The sequence below is a fragment of the Asterias rubens genome, chromosome 2 (assembly GCF_902459465.1).
Source record: "Asterias rubens chromosome 2, eAstRub1.3, whole genome shotgun sequence".
In the NCBI taxonomy this organism is placed as follows: Eukaryota; Metazoa; Echinodermata; class Asteroidea; order Forcipulatida; family Asteriidae; genus Asterias; species Asterias rubens.
In genome coordinates this window covers 12,098,469-12,117,031 of record NC_047063.1, presented here as the reverse complement: position 1 = coordinate 12,117,031, position 18,563 = coordinate 12,098,469, and the positions used below count along the sequence as shown (strand labels likewise).

Here is an 18,563-nt window from a genome sequence, read left to right as displayed (position 1 = left end):
TATTAAAACACATTTCTAGTCATAACACTTGAACATGATCTTGTATCAAGTGACGTCACTCATGACCTTCCCTATAAGTGTTTTCACTGTCAACTACTAGTGCGAGTTTCGATCCACAGGCCTACTGATGATTCACCGCAGAGAAAGGAGATTTCCTTCGTGTGGTGCCCGAACAAATACAACACTCTTTCTATAATAAACGAAAAATCTGAAGTGACATGCTAACAATAAAGGTACCCAAGGCGCTGAGTATTTACAAACTTTAAGAACGAATCAATCAGTACTCAGCAAAACCAATGAAAGGACACCATAATGGGAACAAACCGACGAGAATAGAAACAGATAGTTGTCCTCAGTCGTGTAGTACTTTGTCTTCTCTTTTACTGCCTGTCCTCCTTTTTTATATCTTGATGTATCCCCTTTTTACTGTTTTTCAATCCAGATGTATATATTTATATATTTAATGTTTTTAAGAGTTTTATCCTTTACGTATACATTATTTGTATTTTTGTATTTTTATGTGAATTGCCAAATAAATAATAATAATAATGATAATAACAACAACAACAACGACAGCGACAGCGACAGCGACAGCGACACCGACAACGATAATAATAACAATAATAAACCTTCCATTGTGCATAAAAGAAAAGGCGTATAACCAGCTCCCTGCATTTCTATAAGAAAGAAAACTGCACAATCTATGCTCAACCAGAGACATGTCAAGAAGTAGCCTTCACAAAATGCCTCATCACACCATTTTCTTCCTCCATGATCACACGAGTCTATCCAGGCAATCCCTAAAAAGGAAACACATTCATATTCAGCCTTTCTCGTTATTTTCCTGGGGATAGTAAGTAACCGATTGAAGAGCGTTTCTGATGCTGCCAAAGTGGTCCTTGCGCATGTAAGTGCAGTTGATTGCCTCCATGTTTTTTTATTTTATTTATTTTATTGCCTCCATGTTACCTGAAAATATTGCTCTTATATTGTGACAATGCCGTTACGTATAAGAGCTAGACAAAAGGAAAACAAATTGCTGAGAAAACATGACCAAGGTTTGGAACGTCTGATGAGAAACAGTAACAAGATTAAGTGAAGATGGGTACGCCACAGATCAGCTAGATCAATCACTGCTGAGCTAGCAAAATCAATGAAAGGGCACCTTAATGGGAACTAACCAAATGGGGGGAGCACATGAGAAAATGATAGAGAGACGAGCTGCAACAATGTCAGAGAGTTCTGGGGGATGCGTACTGGGAGGTTGTAGTGTATCAGTAATGGAGGAAAAAAAAATCAAAATTAAAATCATTGGCCTATCATCTTGATTATACCTATATAAGCAAGCGCTTATGGCGTGTATAACGTCGAAACCCCAATGGACTGTCAAAGAACAACATGGCTGAAAAGAACAAAAATTGAAAACATGGAAGCCACGGACCTGAACATCAACAGTAGGAGATACATTTTGCAGCTTGTAGAGTATAATGCACTATTGTGAAGGGAACTTAAAGTAGGCTTAAAGCCATTATAAAACATAAATAAAAAAGTTCACAGATTTACAAATAACTTACAGGGTTTACAGAAGGTAATGGTGAACGACTTCTCTTGAAATATTATTCAATGAAATGCTTTACTTTTCGAGAAAACATTAAAACAATTCTCGTTGTCGAGAATAACGGATTTATTTTAAACACATGTTATGACACGGCGAAACGTGCGGAAACAAGGGTGGGTTTTCCCCGTTATTTTCTCTCGATACCGATGACCGATTGAGCCTAAATTTTCACAGGTTTGTTATTTTTTATATCAGTTATGATACAAGAAGTGTGAGCCTTTGGACAATACTGTTTACCGAAAGTGTCCAATGGCTTTAAAGGCAGTGGACACTGTTGGTAAATACTCAAAATTTGCAAAAAAACTTACTTGGTAACGACGAGTAATGGGAGAGGTTGATAGTATAAACATTGTGAGAAACGGCTCCCTCTGAAGTAACGTATTTTTCGAGAAAGAAGTAATTTCCATGAATTTGATTTGGAGACCTCAGAATTAGATTTTGACGTCTCAAAACAAAGCATCTGAAAGCACACAACTTCGTGTGACAGGTGTTTTGTCTTTCATTATTATCTCACAACTAGCTCCCTCTGAAGTGCCATAGTTTTCGAGAAAGAAGTAATTTTCCACGAATTTGATTTCGAGAACTCATATTTAGAACTTGAGGTCTCGAAATCAACCATCTAAACGCACACAACTTCGTGTGACAAGGGTGTTTTTTTCTTTCATTATTATCTCGCAAGTTCGACGACCGATTAAGCTCAAATTTTCACAGGTTTTTTATTTTATGCACATGTTGAGATACATTAACTGTGAAGGCTAGTCTTTGACAATTACCAATAGTGTCCACTGCCTTTAAAGGGTCTATGTACTTTTTGGGGGACAAAAAACACAATGTCCACAGATTTACATTAAACTTACACAGTTTGAAGATAATAATAGTAGAAAGCTTCCCTGAAAATATTACTTGCTGAGGTGCTGTAGTTTTGGAGAGATGAGTAAAACAATGTCATGAAAATAATTTTCGTCTCACTGATCATGAGACGAAAATTATTTTAGCATGTAAAAACGTATTTTCATGACATTGTTTTACTCATTTCTCAAAAACTACAGCACGTCAGCAACTAATATTTTCAGGAAAGCTTTCTACTCTCATTATCTTCAAACAGTGTAAGTTTAATGTAAATCTGTGGACATTGTGTTTTGTGTTACAAAAAGTACCCAAATCCTTTAAAGAGTGTGTAGTGTCAGATGCACTTAATATTGACGAAAGCGCATAGATGGGATGTTGATACTCGGAGTATAAATGGAGATCAATGGTCACATGGTGACGGAATCAAACTCACACGCGCTTTTATAACGGTTTCTAATTTTCAAAATACCCACGAGTTTTCACGTGCACACAGTCTACATGAACTGCCATGTTTTCTGCAATGTTGTTTTTTTTTTGTTTTTTTTTAATTCAATGAAACGTTTATTCCTACTCTTAATCAGATTGAAATGTAACAAAATCAGAAGCGCATGTAAGTATTGCTAAAGCAAATATTAAATAAATAACTATAGGAATTAATTATGTAGGCCTACTGGATAGGAGCGAGAGCATGAAGCTGTTAGAGTAAGCCGAGGCTTGTATGAAATCTTATACAACCTTTATACAGACGAAACAAAAAAAAAGCGAATACGAAGCGAGGACAGACATAACGAACAATGACACGACGAAACACTGGCGACAAATTACAAAAAATAATAATACCAGGCTGACTGAAGACGTCAAAAGTAAATAGGTTAAAGAAAAGCCGTGTAAACAAAATGGCTATCTGTCGCCTTCATCAATGGTATATCCATCAGTCGCCGCATAAAATACACGTCAAGTAAACAAAAAAACCGTTCCGTAGCAAACAGACAAGAATGGTAATTTGGGCTCACAAAGATCTAAGATTGATTGATCTTAACTGCGATTCAATCTACGTTGTTTTAGTTGCAAAGTGTGCTGTCACAAAATATAACACCAATTGAATATCTGCAGCCTTCATCAATGGTATCTCCACTCGCTGCTCATGAACCACGTTCAGTAAAAAAAGAGGGTTCAATGGTGAGGCTCACCAAGATCTAAGGTTGATTGATCTTAACTGCGAATCAATATACGTTGTTTAAGTTGCAAATTGCTTTATGCAGCCTTTATCGTTTGTATCTCCATTTTATGCTCATGAAACACGTTCAGTAACAGAAAAGAGTTGCAAAGTATAATACAAACCAAAATTGTGGGGCTCACAAAGATCTTAGATAGATTGATCTTAACTGCAATTCAATCTAAGTTGTTTTAGTTGCAAAGTGTGCTGTCAAAAACAAAAATGGCTATCTCAGCCTTCATTAATGGTGCCTCCATTTGCTGCTCATGAAACACGTTCAGTAAAAAAAAGAGGGTTCCGTATGTTATACAAACCAAAGTGGTAAATACTGGCAATTTCAGATGAACCTTTTAAGATATAAATCTTTTACTCGGAGTTTGTCACGCAAAGATTAATTGAGTTGCATTTCGAAGTTTGTAAAATCCAGCGAATTAACTCATTTATCTTTAGAGCTTTAATTTGGTATTCGTGATGGCGTTGCTTATTGGCAGAAATCGGTTAACGTGTAAGAATCTTTTTTTTTTTCTTTTTTTTTTTTTGAATCAGTAAGAAAGTGTGTCACGTCATTGGGTGTGAATTAAGAACGAGACCCACTTTTGGCAGCAATTTCCCCCTACTTGTTGTTATAGGAATGTTTCAAAAATTCAGTTTGATTATAAAATACGGATCTTTAAAAGTGATGCAAGAAATACAAATGCATATTGGGAACTTGGGTCTCTAAGAGTTTGCAGATTCAAAATATCGTGAGGCAAACCTGGTTGACAGACTGCTTTGATTCCATCCACTTGAACTTCAGAGCTTGATTTGAGAAAGATAGAGAAAAACCACAACACTTCAAACGATGCATGTTTTTTTTTTACCCATTTTTTAATATAACCAAAGTAAAGTATATTTACTTGTTCAATGGGAACGTTTTCTACAATTTAATACATGTTATTCCTTTCACATTACTTTGGACATTTTTAAACTAAGAAAACAATTACATAAAAGACTCAAACGACTGTGATTTTAGTCACTTTACTCAAAAATAAGCACTCAATGTGTCTTTTAATAATGTTTTTCACTTGAAGTTGAAAAGCTATACTTTACTTAAACGTATTGATGAAAACTGCCGCGGCATGCCGTCAGAGTGTCTTATTTATTTATATTTATTTTTTGCATTATGCAATCAAAGTATACTCATTCAATCAACAACTTATTTAAACCGCATTCAAATTCACAGCAGCTTTTTGCATAAAAATCAATATTTTTTGTGCCTACTATGCAAATTGAATTCCCACCTGCAAGCGCTACCATAACGAATAACTGATAAGTTTGAGTAAACAAAGGCACCCTACCTAGCGCTTCATTATTCACAAGCCTCAAATTAAAACTGAATTACGCAATTTTTCCAACGAATATGAAAAAAAGAAAATGCTTTTGTTTAAATTAGTGAGAATTAAATAGGCTGTTTTATGCATACTCATCATGTAATTTAAACAGTACTCAATAAGAGACGTCACTTGCAATTACAGTTTTACAAATGTTTCATTAGGTGACTAAGGCGGTACATAGAAAACCCAAGGTCAAATCTATCTTCATTATCTTTCGCATAAAGTTTAATATTGGGTTTTTTCCTGCAAGGTACTGGACACATTTGGCCATTGTCAAAGACCAGTATTCTCACTTGGATCACCCAAACATTGTGCACAAAATAACAAACCTCTGAACATATTAATGGACTCAATGGTCACCGAAGTTGCAAGAAAATAATGAAAGAAAAACACCGTTGTTACACTATTGAGTGGGAGTAATTTGTCAAAATGTTTTATACTACCAAAAGCTCTCGGTTACTCGTTACCAACATTTTTTTTAATCCAGTACCTTTAAAGGCAGTGGACTCTATTGGTAATTACTCAAACTAATTGTTCGCATAAAATCTTACTTGGTGACGAGTAATGGGGAGCTGTTGATATTATTAGACATTGTAGACATTGAAGTGACGTAGTTTTCGAGAAAGAAGTAATTTTCCACGAAGTTGATTTCAAGACCTCAGAATCAGATTTGGTGGACCCGAAATCAAACATCTGAAAGCACACAACTTCGTGTGACAAGGGTGTTTTTTCTTCAATTCTCGCAACTTCGACGACCAATTGAGTTCAAATTTTCGCAGGTTTTTTATTTTATGCATATGTTGAGATACACCAAGTAAGAATACTGTTCTTCGACAACTACCAATAGTGTCCACTGTCTTTAAGCTAAAGAGAAGCTGTTGTCGTTTTACACGTCAACAAGATAGCGTGGTCGCTGCTCAACTAACTCTAAATGAGATCTAACAAAGTTCTCCAAGAGATGATTTTGAACAAGCCACTAGGATGATTTGAAAGGGATGTTTAAAGTTGTGTATATCCCATCCGTAACCAAATTTAGTACTTTTTAATATCGTATAATTATGTTAATGTTGGACCACAAACATATACCTAAGTGTATGTTAGTTTGGTTATTATCATTTTACTTCAACATCTCATACTTTTTTTTATTCTCAAATCCCAAGACGACATAAAAGTTAAAGACGTGGTCGTTTCTCCATAGGCATTCAGTTAATCATTACTTAAACTTCCTGGATAAAACGATATTCACTGTCCACTTTACAGCCAATAAAGGAATATTACAGACCAGTATTAAATATTTCTTTTGTTAAAATTGGATCATTCCAATTCTTAACATGGAGTAGTTGACCGTGAGCCGTGGCGAATTTCAATGGTCTAACGGGTTTAACCTATAAAGAATAATCTTTTGTCAGGTCACGGTCAAGAACAATTTCTTTATTTCATTCCATTTTAGTTCAAGGGACAATTTGTTGGCATTTTAACTTGCCAATGTTTCAATGATATTTTAGTTGAGATGGTAATGGATGTTTCTCGGTAAAGCCTTGATTGTAATTAGATTTCGCAAAGCTATTTTCTAAAAAATCTCTGGAGTGGAGTAAACATGTCAGTGGCTTATGAAGATAACGGCTGAAAATGTTGAGTTTTTCTTTATTTTAATGGGAAGTTACCAATCATAAAGCTGTCCAAAAAGACCACCAAGGTAATGGCTAAAAGGGGGGAAATGGGTTAACAGGAGAGAAAATCAATTGTATTATAATTGATAATGTGTTTGAATTGGGACAGTGCCAAATTTCATAGAGCTGCTTAAGCAGAAAATGATGCTTAACAATTTACTGTCTGCTATAACCAGAAATGAGCAGGATACCAGTCACAAAGTGTACATGTGACAAGGTTGTTTATGCTGGTAAGCATAATTTTGTTGTGCTTAGCTACTTTTGTGCTCTATGGAATTTGAAATTTGGCTCTGATCGTAAACAACTACCATGTGAATTTTGCCCGAGTGGCGTTCACGTTATCATCAAAACCTATGTTAATGGTTGCACGAATTCGGGCGCGATCCGCAAATTGTGTTTCTGATATGAGTCTACTATCCTCGTATCAAGCTTAAAATTAGCCGATCAAGGTGCTCCAGCCGGCCACGACCGGTGTCAAATGCAACTGTGTCCGCCATGCAATACTTTCCGTTCCGGACACTTTTGCATATGCAATCGTGTCCGGGACTATGCAAAAACCGTCCGGCGGACATGAACATGACTGTACATGTTTGTGCGCGCGTAAGCGAGCGTACATGCACTGAACCTATACGCATTATTATACGCAGTATGAATATTCACGTATGTTATGATCGCAGCGAATACCCAACGGCCGAACATTTCCCCAAAACAGCAAACTGCTTTGGGCATTAAAAAAAAAAGATTTAAAACAAAATTATGTTTCACACACTAAAAAATATAATTTCTGGATCAAGTTCAGGTTCGTTTTTTATACGCACGAGACTTGCAGAAACAATCCATTGACGGCCACAACTACGACTACGACTGTTGCTAAGGTTGAAAATCCTATACGTCAACGCGGCAATGCAGTTGCAGCCACAGCCATTATAGCGCCAATTTGGACACGGTCTATCGATCTTCATTGTTACAGACTGTTGGCCATTCAACTTCACTCATACATTTACGCCAAATGAAGCGAAAACAGTATAATAAGCTATTTCTGAACAAAATCGTAGCAATTGTTTGGTCATAAATTGTTTTCACAAAGATCTATATATACAAATTTTCCAAAATAAAAATTACTTAGAGAAATCAAAAACAGATATATTCAAATCAGTCGTCTTAAGATTTGGAATGCACGGAAGCATATCATATGCTGCCACATGATGGACCAAAATCTCTCTTATCTTTTGACTTAATCGTGTACATAACGTTAAGCTTGGACTTATCGTGTCGTCTTGACATGAATAAAACAATATCTGGTTGGTCTTATCGTGTACGCACATGGTAAGTAAAAACTTATCGTGAACATCGTAAGTGGCGGCTATCCGCTGTTGGATATCAATAAAAAAAAATTAAAAAAACATACACGATAAGAGAGCTAGAAGGAGAGAGAGAGAGCGATTTGGATGCATGTGGCGGTCAATAGACCGATTGCGCTACCAATGTCACGTGACCTGAGATGCGTATTACACACTAACAAACATGACGTACTGTATATCAACCTGCGTTAAAAGGACATGATTATTGTTGCATTTGGTTTTTCCAATCGAGGTTTTCTTTCTCGAAATCACTGAAGACAATTATGGAGTTTGTACCATGACACATTACACACAGTTCCACCAACTACGAAATTCTACGAGAATGTTCACACGATGTTACGTGTTTGTGCACGGAAAGTGTGGTTTTACAGTGCTCTTATTGTAATGATTTTACGGCCAATATTTTCATTAAAGAAAATTTCCCGTATAAGCTGCAGTTTCCTTTGTTTTCACCCTCAAATTATTTACATGTTCGCGGGCTCCTTTGGCACAGCCGTGCACGCCAACGCAAAAACCACGGCGCGTGAGCTCACTCAAACCTCGGTTATTTACGGAGATAAAACACTCGCCAAACGAGTCTGAGACACCATGTCCGGCTTGTTTATGATCTCACTCATGGTTGTTAATAGCACAGAGGGCAAGGGTTTTCTTTTGCTGCGCACAAAAACACAGGACGTTGTCCTTCCATAAAAAGCTCGTTAACATATCTTGTGGCAACGTTGCAGCAACGTCACGACAACGTCAATAGAATATGCACATTTTGAGATCAGACTTAGATGTGGTAAAATACTGAATAGAATTTTACAACAAACAAATCAGTTATATACTACATACACGTTTGATTAATTTATTTGTGCAAACAAAACAATAAATTGTATAATAAGTTAAATGTCTGAATTAAACTTAACAGCTTATTTCCATTTTGTTTTTATTAAGATGACAAAAGTTTTAATATCTTGAATAGTATAACAGGTGCAGTGAAGAGGACATGGTAGACGCCGGGAGAGCAATGACTGATGACTGAATGGGTGTGTGTAATGAGCAAGTTAACACACAATGTGTATAGTTAGAACAACTGTGAATAACTGTGTATAATATAATAACTGTGAAAAACTAATGAACAAATGATGTAACGTCACACAGCGACAGGAGAAACGTTGCACGGACGTCAAAACATGACGTACGGGACGTTGCTGTAACGTTTTTTATAGAACGTTATTAAAACCAAAACTTCTACACAATGTGGCAATGTTGTAGTACAGTCCTTGTCAAGGTGTCATTAACTAAAATAAACGTGTCTTAAACGTGCAAGTAACGAGGTATATACATTGCGTTTTTTACGTTCTTGAGACGTATAGGGGAGCCGACAACGTTTCGTTGCTGCCAAGTGTTTTTAAACAACGTTATTAAAACCAAAAAATCTACACATTGTGGCATTGTTGTAATATTATAGTAATTTATAAGTTGACATTAAGTTATAAGAAACGTACGTGTCTTGAACGTGCTAGTAGCGTCGGGTATACGTTGCGTTTTTACGTTCTTAAGACGAATAGGGGAGCCGTTTTTAAAACCAAGAAACTATACAATGTGGCAACGTTGTAATATAGTAATTTATAAGTTGTCACTAAGTTTTCAGAATCTTGTTTTGAACGTGCCAGTTACGCGGTAATTCGACAGTTCTGCGCCGAATAGAGTCACTGAAACATACCCAGTTCATAATCATAAATAATAATAATAATAATAATAATAATTAAAATTTATATTGCGCCCCTTACATACAAAATTATCAGAGGCGCAGAACACTTGTTAAAAAGCACAGAGTGGAAGAAAAAGACAAAGAAAAAAGACTGGTCACCAGGCCAGGGCCCAAACAAAAGTATGGCGATACGTCTGTCCCCCGCCAACAGAGAACTAATTAATTACTTATTACATAGGCCTATCTCTGCTGGCATCGGTAATGGTTTGACCTTTTCAGGAGACAGACGCCTCTAACCCTAACTATGCTAAAATTCTAAACTAACTGGCAAGGTGACCATAGAAGAAGACATAAAAAGCTAAAAAGCGGTATTAAAAAGATAGGTTTTTATATTACATTTAAAAGAGATGAGTTTCTTTTCGCTACGTATGTGAAGCGGGTGCGCATTCCAGAGCTTAGGGGCTGTCACCAAATGTAGTCAACATTTTACCAGAAGGATACTCTAAGAAAATACCATTATACCCTGACCTAAGTTTATAAAAAGATACTTTCCGGACGGAAACAAGATCCTGTATATACTTTGGAGAAAGACCATAAATAGCTTTAAATGTCAACAACAGGATTTTAAAATGAATCCTGTGCAAAGCAGCCAATGTAATTGACGAAGTACAGGTGTGATGTGATCAAATCGATGTGTGTTCGAAACAATTCTGGCAGCTGCGTTTTGAACCCTTTGTAGTTTAGCTATCTGTGACTTTGGCAGACCATACAAAAGGCTATTACAATAATCAAGACGACTGGTCACAAATGCATGAATGAGTTTTAAAAGAGAGTCTTGTGTAAGTAACTGACTAATGCGTTTGATGTTGTGAAGATGAAAAAAGGCAGCAGAGCAAGATTTATTGATGTGGGTGTTCATTGTAAGTTCAGAATCGAACTAAGACCCCAAGTTACGAACACATGTTGTAGGAAAAACAGTAGCTTCACCTATCATTATATTGGAAATATGAATTTTCTTCAATTGCTGCTTTGATCCGATGATCAAAAATTCACTTTTAGCATCATTAACTAAAAGGCGGTCATGTATCATCCATTGCCTGATGTCCCTAATGCAATCTTCAAATAAAGTCACAGCAGCTTGACAAGATTTGTCGTCGTCGGGTCTAAAAGATAGATACAGCTGAGTGTCATCGGCATAGGAATGGACATCAGGCAAATGATGCTCAACGATGTCAAACAACTTAGAGGCATAGACAATAAATAGAAATGGTCCTAAGCAGGATCCGTGAGGAACACCACAGTTGATGTTAAACTTCTCTGATAAGGTACCATGAATGGATACACGTTGACTTCTATCAGACAAATAGGACGAAAACCAATCAAGGGCCGTGCCAGTGACTCCACATTTAGACTGAAGACGTTTCAGCAAAATTACATGATCTAACAGTATCGAACGCTGCACTCAGGTCTAAAAGGACAAAAATGAGTCGTACAAACAACCTCTGGAGATAGTTGTTATTATGAGCACGTCCCTTTGTGTTTCATACATTCAGCAGGCCAAAAACTAAAATTTTCATTAACACCACAGATTCATTTTGTTTAGTAAGATAGTTAAACGAGCTCATACTTTCTGAAATTCAAGATAAAATTCAAGTGTAGGAGAAATTCAAATGTTGACAGAGTTTGAATTTGCGAATCACTTTTCTGCAGTCTTTCCTGAACCGTCTGTTTGCAACTCCGTAGATGAATGGGTTGACGACGTGGTTAATGTATAAAATGAGAAACATGTCAGTCAGTACTTGCAAGAATGTAGGATCGATGTTCAGGCCGTCCTTTGAGGCAAAACTTACTGTGACAAAGATCCAATATGGCAGCCATTTCATGAAGATGATCACACTTGTCACAAAGAGCATCTTCGTTGTCTCATGTGAAGTTGACTAACGTTGGATGGCTGCTCGGGGCGTGTTCTTTGACCCGCTTGCATCCAACCCTGACTCTGTAGATCCGTTGCAAGAGTTTGCGCTGAATTTAATACGTGCCACATTTTACCACATAAAACGCATGTCAGGCTTTTTTTTAGTAAGTCGCAAGGTAAACTTGACCCTATGGCGAGGAAAATGTGTTTTTTTGTACACATAAATTGCTTTCACTGGCGACTTTTGTATGCAAATTAAAAAGGTACAAATTACCTTCTCAAGGGTACTAGTCAAATCGCCACAGCCCAACATTGCGTTAAGAAGGTACTCAACTTTCGTACCCAACACATTTACTCAGCAAGTTTTCACACTTCTTTTTTTAGAGTGTATGTACAGTAATTTTTAAGAGCTGGGTGAAAGATAAGTCACACGCATACTACTCAGGTGGGATTCGAACCCACGACCTTTGCCAATCTAAAGCAGATGTCTTACCAATATAATAGATCACCGAGATTGCCCGGTAGCTAAGTAAGAGGCAGTTCGAATCCTTTAGCAGTGGGTATCGCAACAATTTAAAAGATGCTACACTGATGTCCGTTAGCACTAAAGTACTCAGTTCGGTTTAGTGTTTTTTTGATCACCTAGGTTCCTTCGAACTGCATGAATTGGATGGAAATAACTTGAATGAAACCAAAATATGTATATTTGGTTTGCGGTAACACCATGTGTGTATCTACTTGCCAGGTATAGAAATAGTTAACAGAGCTTGAATTTTCGAATCACTTCCCTGCAGTCTTTCCTAAACCGTCTGTTTGCGACTCCGTAGATGAATGGATTGACGACGTGGTTAATGTATAAAATGAGAAACATTTCATTCACTACTTGAAAGAATATTGGATTGAAGTTCAAGTCCGGCCAAACTTACAAAGATGAAGATCCAATATGGCATCCATGTCATGAAGAAAAACACACTTGTCACAAATAGCATCTTTGTTGTCTTACGCTGAAGTTGACTAACGTTGGATGGGTGTTCGGGGTGTGTTCTTTGACGGTTTGCCTCCAACCCTGACTCGATATCAAGTGAAGATCGTGTCTGTAGATCCGTTGCAAGAATTTGCTTTGCTGATGAAGCAGCTTGAGTTGGTACAGATGCAACCCAGACTTCCTTCCGAACCTTAGAAGTACTTGGTTTTGATCCATCGTCGATAGAGCTAGTCTCCGGAACTACAACAGTAGAAGGGCAAATTGTCGAACAGTCGTTGCGACGGGTTCTCAACGAACTGGCCCCAACTTTCACATGTTGCCTGATTGCTTTGTAAACTAAGCTGTAGAACACGGCGACCATCACGAGCGTAGTTACACAGATTATAGCATGACATGCCAATATTATGGTCAATATAGGAATGGATGAGAATACTCCAACATACTCTGGAATATTTATCAGAACTGAGAACAAGAACGATGCCCAGGCTGCTATCTTACCCCGTCTGTGAGTGAAGAACCGCCGATGTGGACGGCAGACGCAGTCGTAGCGATCTACTGCAATCACTGCCGTTATCATAATGGAGGTACCAATGGCAGTCGGTTCTAACGCCAACAAAAGACGTATAACAGCGGGTATTTCGTGTCCCATCATGAGTAAAACTCGGTATGGAATGTTAACTACTTTGATAAGGCAGACGGCAAGATCAGCCCAGGCCAATGTCATGATGAAAACGTGGGTGCTTGTCTTCAGAGTCTTGGTCCAGTACACGCGGAGGATGAGAGAGTTACCGGGAACACCAAGTAATAGAATAAGTGCGAAGTAAATTATCCGGAATACATTTACGCCAAGCTCAACGAAGGCAGGTTCAAGCGTTGTGCCGTTGAAAAGTTGGGTTGAATTGAATGCTGATGACATGTCTGTTGTACACGAACGCTTTAGATTGACATGAAAATTGTAATTTTCGTTTGAAGCATGTTCATCAACAGACACCAGGAAATACGCTTGTGCCTTTTTATACAACTCAGCTCATCCATTAGGAAATCACGTGGTCACATAATAGAGGGTTGGTGTAATGTCTGGTGTTGTTGATATTGGTTCAGGCGAATCAAGACGTCAAAAAGCGTTGTTACTGCTGACGCTTTAAGCTGACATGAAAATCACCATTTTTGTATGAAGCAACAATGTAATGTACAACAGTAGCTAACACAAGACACGTTGATGTCTTTCTAAAGTATCTCAACCCGCTATTTCACTAGCAAATCACTTGGTCGTTAACGACATACTTTATTTGTTCAGACGGATCTTGTGTGTTTTTCTTCAGGAATTGACGGGAGTACGTATAAAGGATTCGGATGAATTTAATCTGGCGTGTATTACGTGCTCACAGGAAGAATTGCATCTTGACTTTCCCTAGCCCGGCGGCATAGTCAGAAATCATGGCATTGTTAAAGCCAACCAATCACAAGGCAAATTTGAATAATACAGTGATTATAAGTTAACCTTGGCCCAAGAGCTAAAGCCCCTCGCGACAGCGCATCACGATAGTTCTTGTTTCATTCGAATTAACAACCATTGCGCATTCTTTCACCAGCAGTCACATCACATGTCTTTAAACAATGTTTGACAAGTGGAACCATACCACAAGCGTAATAAATAATGTAAAACATCATTATAGGCCTATATAGACCTTTCTTTTGTTGATAAACAAACCGCCTTGGTTGGCACGGTCGGCCGAATGTAAAACACTCAATCGTACTAACAGATGTATTAACAAAATTCAACATTTTCTGCAAACTTTCAGATAAATAAAATACCTCTCATAATTAGTTGTTTTGTTTTAAACAAATTCAACAAATGTTGTTACATTGTTACAAAAAAAACCCCGATCTTTTCTTGATTTGCACTTATTGGGTTGGCAAAACTCGGGCTTTTACGTTGCAAAAGCAAGGTCTATAGACCAATCCAGGAGTGCAAGTGCTGGGCGCCGCCTTGGGCGCCGCACACCACTGCTGCGGTGTACCTGTGCCTAATTTTGTGCACAAAGAACAAAGACACGAGAAAATCGTTTCCCTCTTTACTTTTTATGTAAATTTAATATCTTCCTCGACAATCTTTGCGATTTCGCTGACAAGGCTGCATGATATGACGATGTACTACATTCTTGATAATTTTTTTTTTAATTAAGCACAGAGTAAAATACTGCAGTTCTGATAAAATACTCTGCCGATGTCGACTATTATGTAGTTTCCGCGTCTTTTCACCCTAACTCACCTAAGACAAGCACCGCTTTCAAAATGATTCGGTTTCTATTTAGTGGCAAATAATTGTGGTCAATTATCTACATTAGTTTATCATGATATCCTGGAAAGGAAATTGTGTAAGTCGTTGAGGAAAACATTTGATTTCCATAAAGAGTGAAACGGAACATGATTTCCTCATGTCTTTGTGCACATAACTAGGCCACATGTACACCCCAGCAATGGCGCGCGGTGCTCAACACTTGCGTGCCCGGTGCGCGCCTGGATTGGTCTATACAACAGTTGAGCTTAAAACTCGTTTTGATGAAATCATCTTTATTGACGGCTACAACTACGGATGAAATGTTGTTATGTTTATTGTAAAGACCCTGGAAACCTTTAGTGATTGTCAAAGACCAGGCTTCCCACTCGGTGTATCTTAACATGCACAACATAACAAACGTGTGAAAGTTGAACTCAATTGGTCTTCGAAGTTGCGAGATAATAATGGACGCAAAAACACCGGGTCCCATTGTCACACGGAGTTGTGTGCTTTCAAGTGCTTGAAATCTAATTCTAAGGTTTCGAAATCAAATCATAGCATAAAATAAACCTGTGAACATTTTGACTCAATTGGTAGTCGAAGTTGCGAGAGAATAATGGGAGAAAAAAACACCGTTGTCGTACAAGTTGAGTGCTTTGAGATGCATCGAATTCGAGACCTCCGCTGAGGTATCTCAAAAACTACTTTACTTTAGTTATAGAGCCGATTCTTACAATGTTTTATACTATCAACCGCTCTCCAATGCTCGTTACCAAGTCAGTTTTTAAGTTAAAGCCATTATACACTTACGGTAAACAGTATTGTCCAAGTCCCACACTTCGTGTATCACAACTTATACATCAAATAACAAACCTGTGAAAATTTAGGTTCAATCGGTCATCGAAGTCGGGAGAAAATAACGGGAAAACCCATTCTTGTTTCTGCGCGTTTCGCCTTGTCATGACGTTGTTTAAAATAAATCCGTAATTCTCGTTAACGAGAATTTATATTGTTTTAATGTTTTCTCAAAAAGTAAAGCATTTCATGGAACAATATTTCAAGAGAAGTCTTTCACCATTACCTTCTGTAAACCCTGTAAGTTATTTGTAAATCTGTGCCTTTAAGCATTCTGTTGTGCTTCCTACATTCAGACTATGAACATTTACACCACATGTCCCTTGTTTGGTTAGTAGTAAGAAACAGCTAATTCTATTTTCTAAAATTCAAGATAAAATTTAAGTGTTGGAGGAATTCAAATGTTAGCAGAGCTTTAGTTTGCGAATCACTTCTCTGCAGTCTTTCCTGAACCGTCTGTTTGCAACTCCATATATGAATGGGTTCATGACGTGGTTAATGTATAAAATGAGAGACATTTCATTCAGTACTTGCAAGAATGTAGGATCGATGTTCAGGCCGCCCGTTGAGGCAAAACTTACAATGATAATGATCCAATATGGCATCCATGTCATGAGGAAAAACACACTTGTCACAAAGAGCATCTTCGTTGTCTTGCGCTGAAGTTGACTTATGTTGGATGGCTGTTCGCGATCGGGGCGCGTTCTTTGACGGTTTGCCTCAAACCCTGACTCGGTATCCAGTGAAGATCGTGTCTGTAGATCCGTTGCGAGAGTTTGCTTTGCCGATGAAGCAACAGATGCAACCCGGAACCTCCGAACCTTAGAAGTACTTGGTTTTGATCCATCGTCGATTGAGCTAGGTTCCGGGGCTACAACAGTAGAAGGGCAAATTGTCGAACAGTCGTTGCGACGGGTTCTCAACGAACTGGCCCCAACTTTCACATGTTGCCTGATTGCTTTGTAAACTAAGCTGTAGAACACGGCGACCATCACGAGCGTAGTTACACAGATTATAGCATGACATGCCAATCTTAGTATGGTCAATATAGGAATGGATGAGAATACTCCAACATACGCTGGAATGTTTATTAGAACTGAGAACAAAAACGATGCCCAGGCCGCTATCTTTCCCCGTCTGTGAGTGAAGAACCGCCGATGTGGACGGCAGACGCAGTCGTAGCGATCTACTGCAATCACTGCCGTTATCATAATCGAGGTACCAATGGCAGTCGTTTCAAATGCCAACAAAAGCCGTAGAACAGCGGGTATTTCGTGCCCCATCAAGAGTAAAACTCGCCATGCAATGTTGGCTACTTTGATAAGGCAGACAGCAAGATCAGCCCAGGCCAATGTCATGATGAAAACGTGGGTGCTTGTCTTCAGAGTCTTGGTCCAGTACACGCGGAGGATGAGAGAGTTACCGGGAACACCAAGTAATAGAATAAGTGCGAAGAAAATTATCCGGAATATATTTACGCCAAGCTGAACGAAGGCAGGTTCAAGCTTTGTGACGTTGAAAAGTTGGGTTGAATTGAATGCTGATGACATGTCTTTCATGTTGTTACTGCTGTTGTACACGAACGCTTTAGACTGACATGAAAATCATCCCTTTTCATATAATGAAGCAACAATAGACGGTGATGTCTTTCTAAACGTATCCCATTGGGCTATTTCAATAGGATAGCACTTGGCCGCCGGAATATAAAAGTTAGTGACATTGGTCCCAGACGGATCGTGTGCGTCGACAGGAATCATGAATCGACGGGTGTTATCAGTACTTATACTATATACCTATGCATCTAATCGTGCCTGTTGTTTAAGCTCTCAGGAGTACATTTTGACTTTTCCCTAGCCCGGCGGCATATAGTCAGAAATCATAGCATTGTTAAAGCCAACCAAGCACAAGGCAATTTGAATTATGCAATCTTCCCTAGCCCGGCGGCATATAGTCAGAAATCATAGCATTGTTAAAGCCAACCAAGCACAAGGCAATTTGAATTATGCAATCTTCACTGCATAGTTATTATTCTTGTTCCATTCGGTTTAACAATTATTATGCCTTCTTTTATCACCTCACATAATACATGTTTTAAAATCAAGTTGGACCGAGTGATGCGTACCTCAAGCTAGTCTTGGTGCAAGACGTTTCTCGTTTCCTTTTCACGCACACCGCGGCCAATTCACCGACAGCGCGCGCACCGACTCACCTGACTTATATATAGTTGTGAGTGAACTAAAGTCAGGTGAGTCGGCGCGCGCGCTGTCGGTGAATTGGCCGCGGTGTGCGTGAAAAGGAAACGAGAAACGTCTTGCACCAAGACTAACCTCAAGCGTATGATTTAACAAGGATCACAACAAAACCATTCCGCATCACTGCAATAAACTGAGGTGTTCAAATGGCACCATGGGTATTGTCACAAAATTGATGCCAACAAAGTACCATCAATTTCTTTCAAAACAATTACATTTGGTGTTGTTTTTGATTCTCTGTTCGGTACAAGCATGCATATGCATGGTGTCAATTTTAAACCCCAATTTTTACAGTGTGTATATTGTAGATAGTTGACCTTAAAATGCGTATTAATGAAATAACCTTAATTTTACAAACTTTTCGATTATTCATTTAGGGAAAGCAGTTGACACTATTGATAATAGTGTCAAAGGCAAGTCTTCTCACTTGGTGTATCTCAATAAATGCATATTATAACAAACCTGTGAAAAGTGGAGCTCAATCGGTCATAG

General features: G+C 38.2%; 2 protein-coding genes across 2 annotated transcripts; both read right to left on the bottom strand.

Moving 5' to 3' along the window:
- Nucleotides 1-11,432: 11,432 nt before the first annotated feature.
- Nucleotides 11,433-13,599, bottom strand: LOC117303235 (cholecystokinin receptor type A-like). Its single transcript, XM_033787387.1, has 2 exons — nt 12,625-13,599; nt 11,433-11,696 (listed from the first exon to the last, which is right to left on the bottom strand). The coding sequence occupies exons 1-2, from the start codon at nt 13,597-13,599 to the stop codon at nt 11,433-11,435; spliced, it is 1,239 nt and encodes a 412-aa protein (XP_033643278.1).
- Nucleotides 13,600-16,223: 2,624 nt separating this feature from the next.
- LOC117303227 (cholecystokinin receptor type A-like) lies at nt 16,224-17,378 on the bottom strand. The gene has a single exon (XM_033787374.1). It carries the CDS (start codon nt 17,376-17,378, stop codon nt 16,224-16,226), a length of 1,155 nt encoding a protein of 384 aa, XP_033643265.1.
- Between the last annotated feature and the right edge of the window lie 1,185 nt (nt 17,379-18,563).

What these genes read in the sequence shown, in the direction of transcription:
- LOC117303227 (XM_033787374.1), bottom strand. Translation starts at nt 17,378, where the DNA reads ATGAAAGACATGTCATCAGCATTCAATTCAACCCAACTTTTCAACGTC.
- LOC117303235 (XM_033787387.1), bottom strand. Translation starts at nt 13,599, where the DNA reads ATGTCATCAGCATTCAATTCAACCCAACTTTTCAACGGCACAACGCTT. An exon ending in CATATTGGATCTTCATCTTT is followed by an intron (nt 11,697 to 12,624) that starts GTAAGTTTGGCC and finishes GAGACAACGAAG; the next exon opens with ATGCTCTTTGTGACAAGTGT.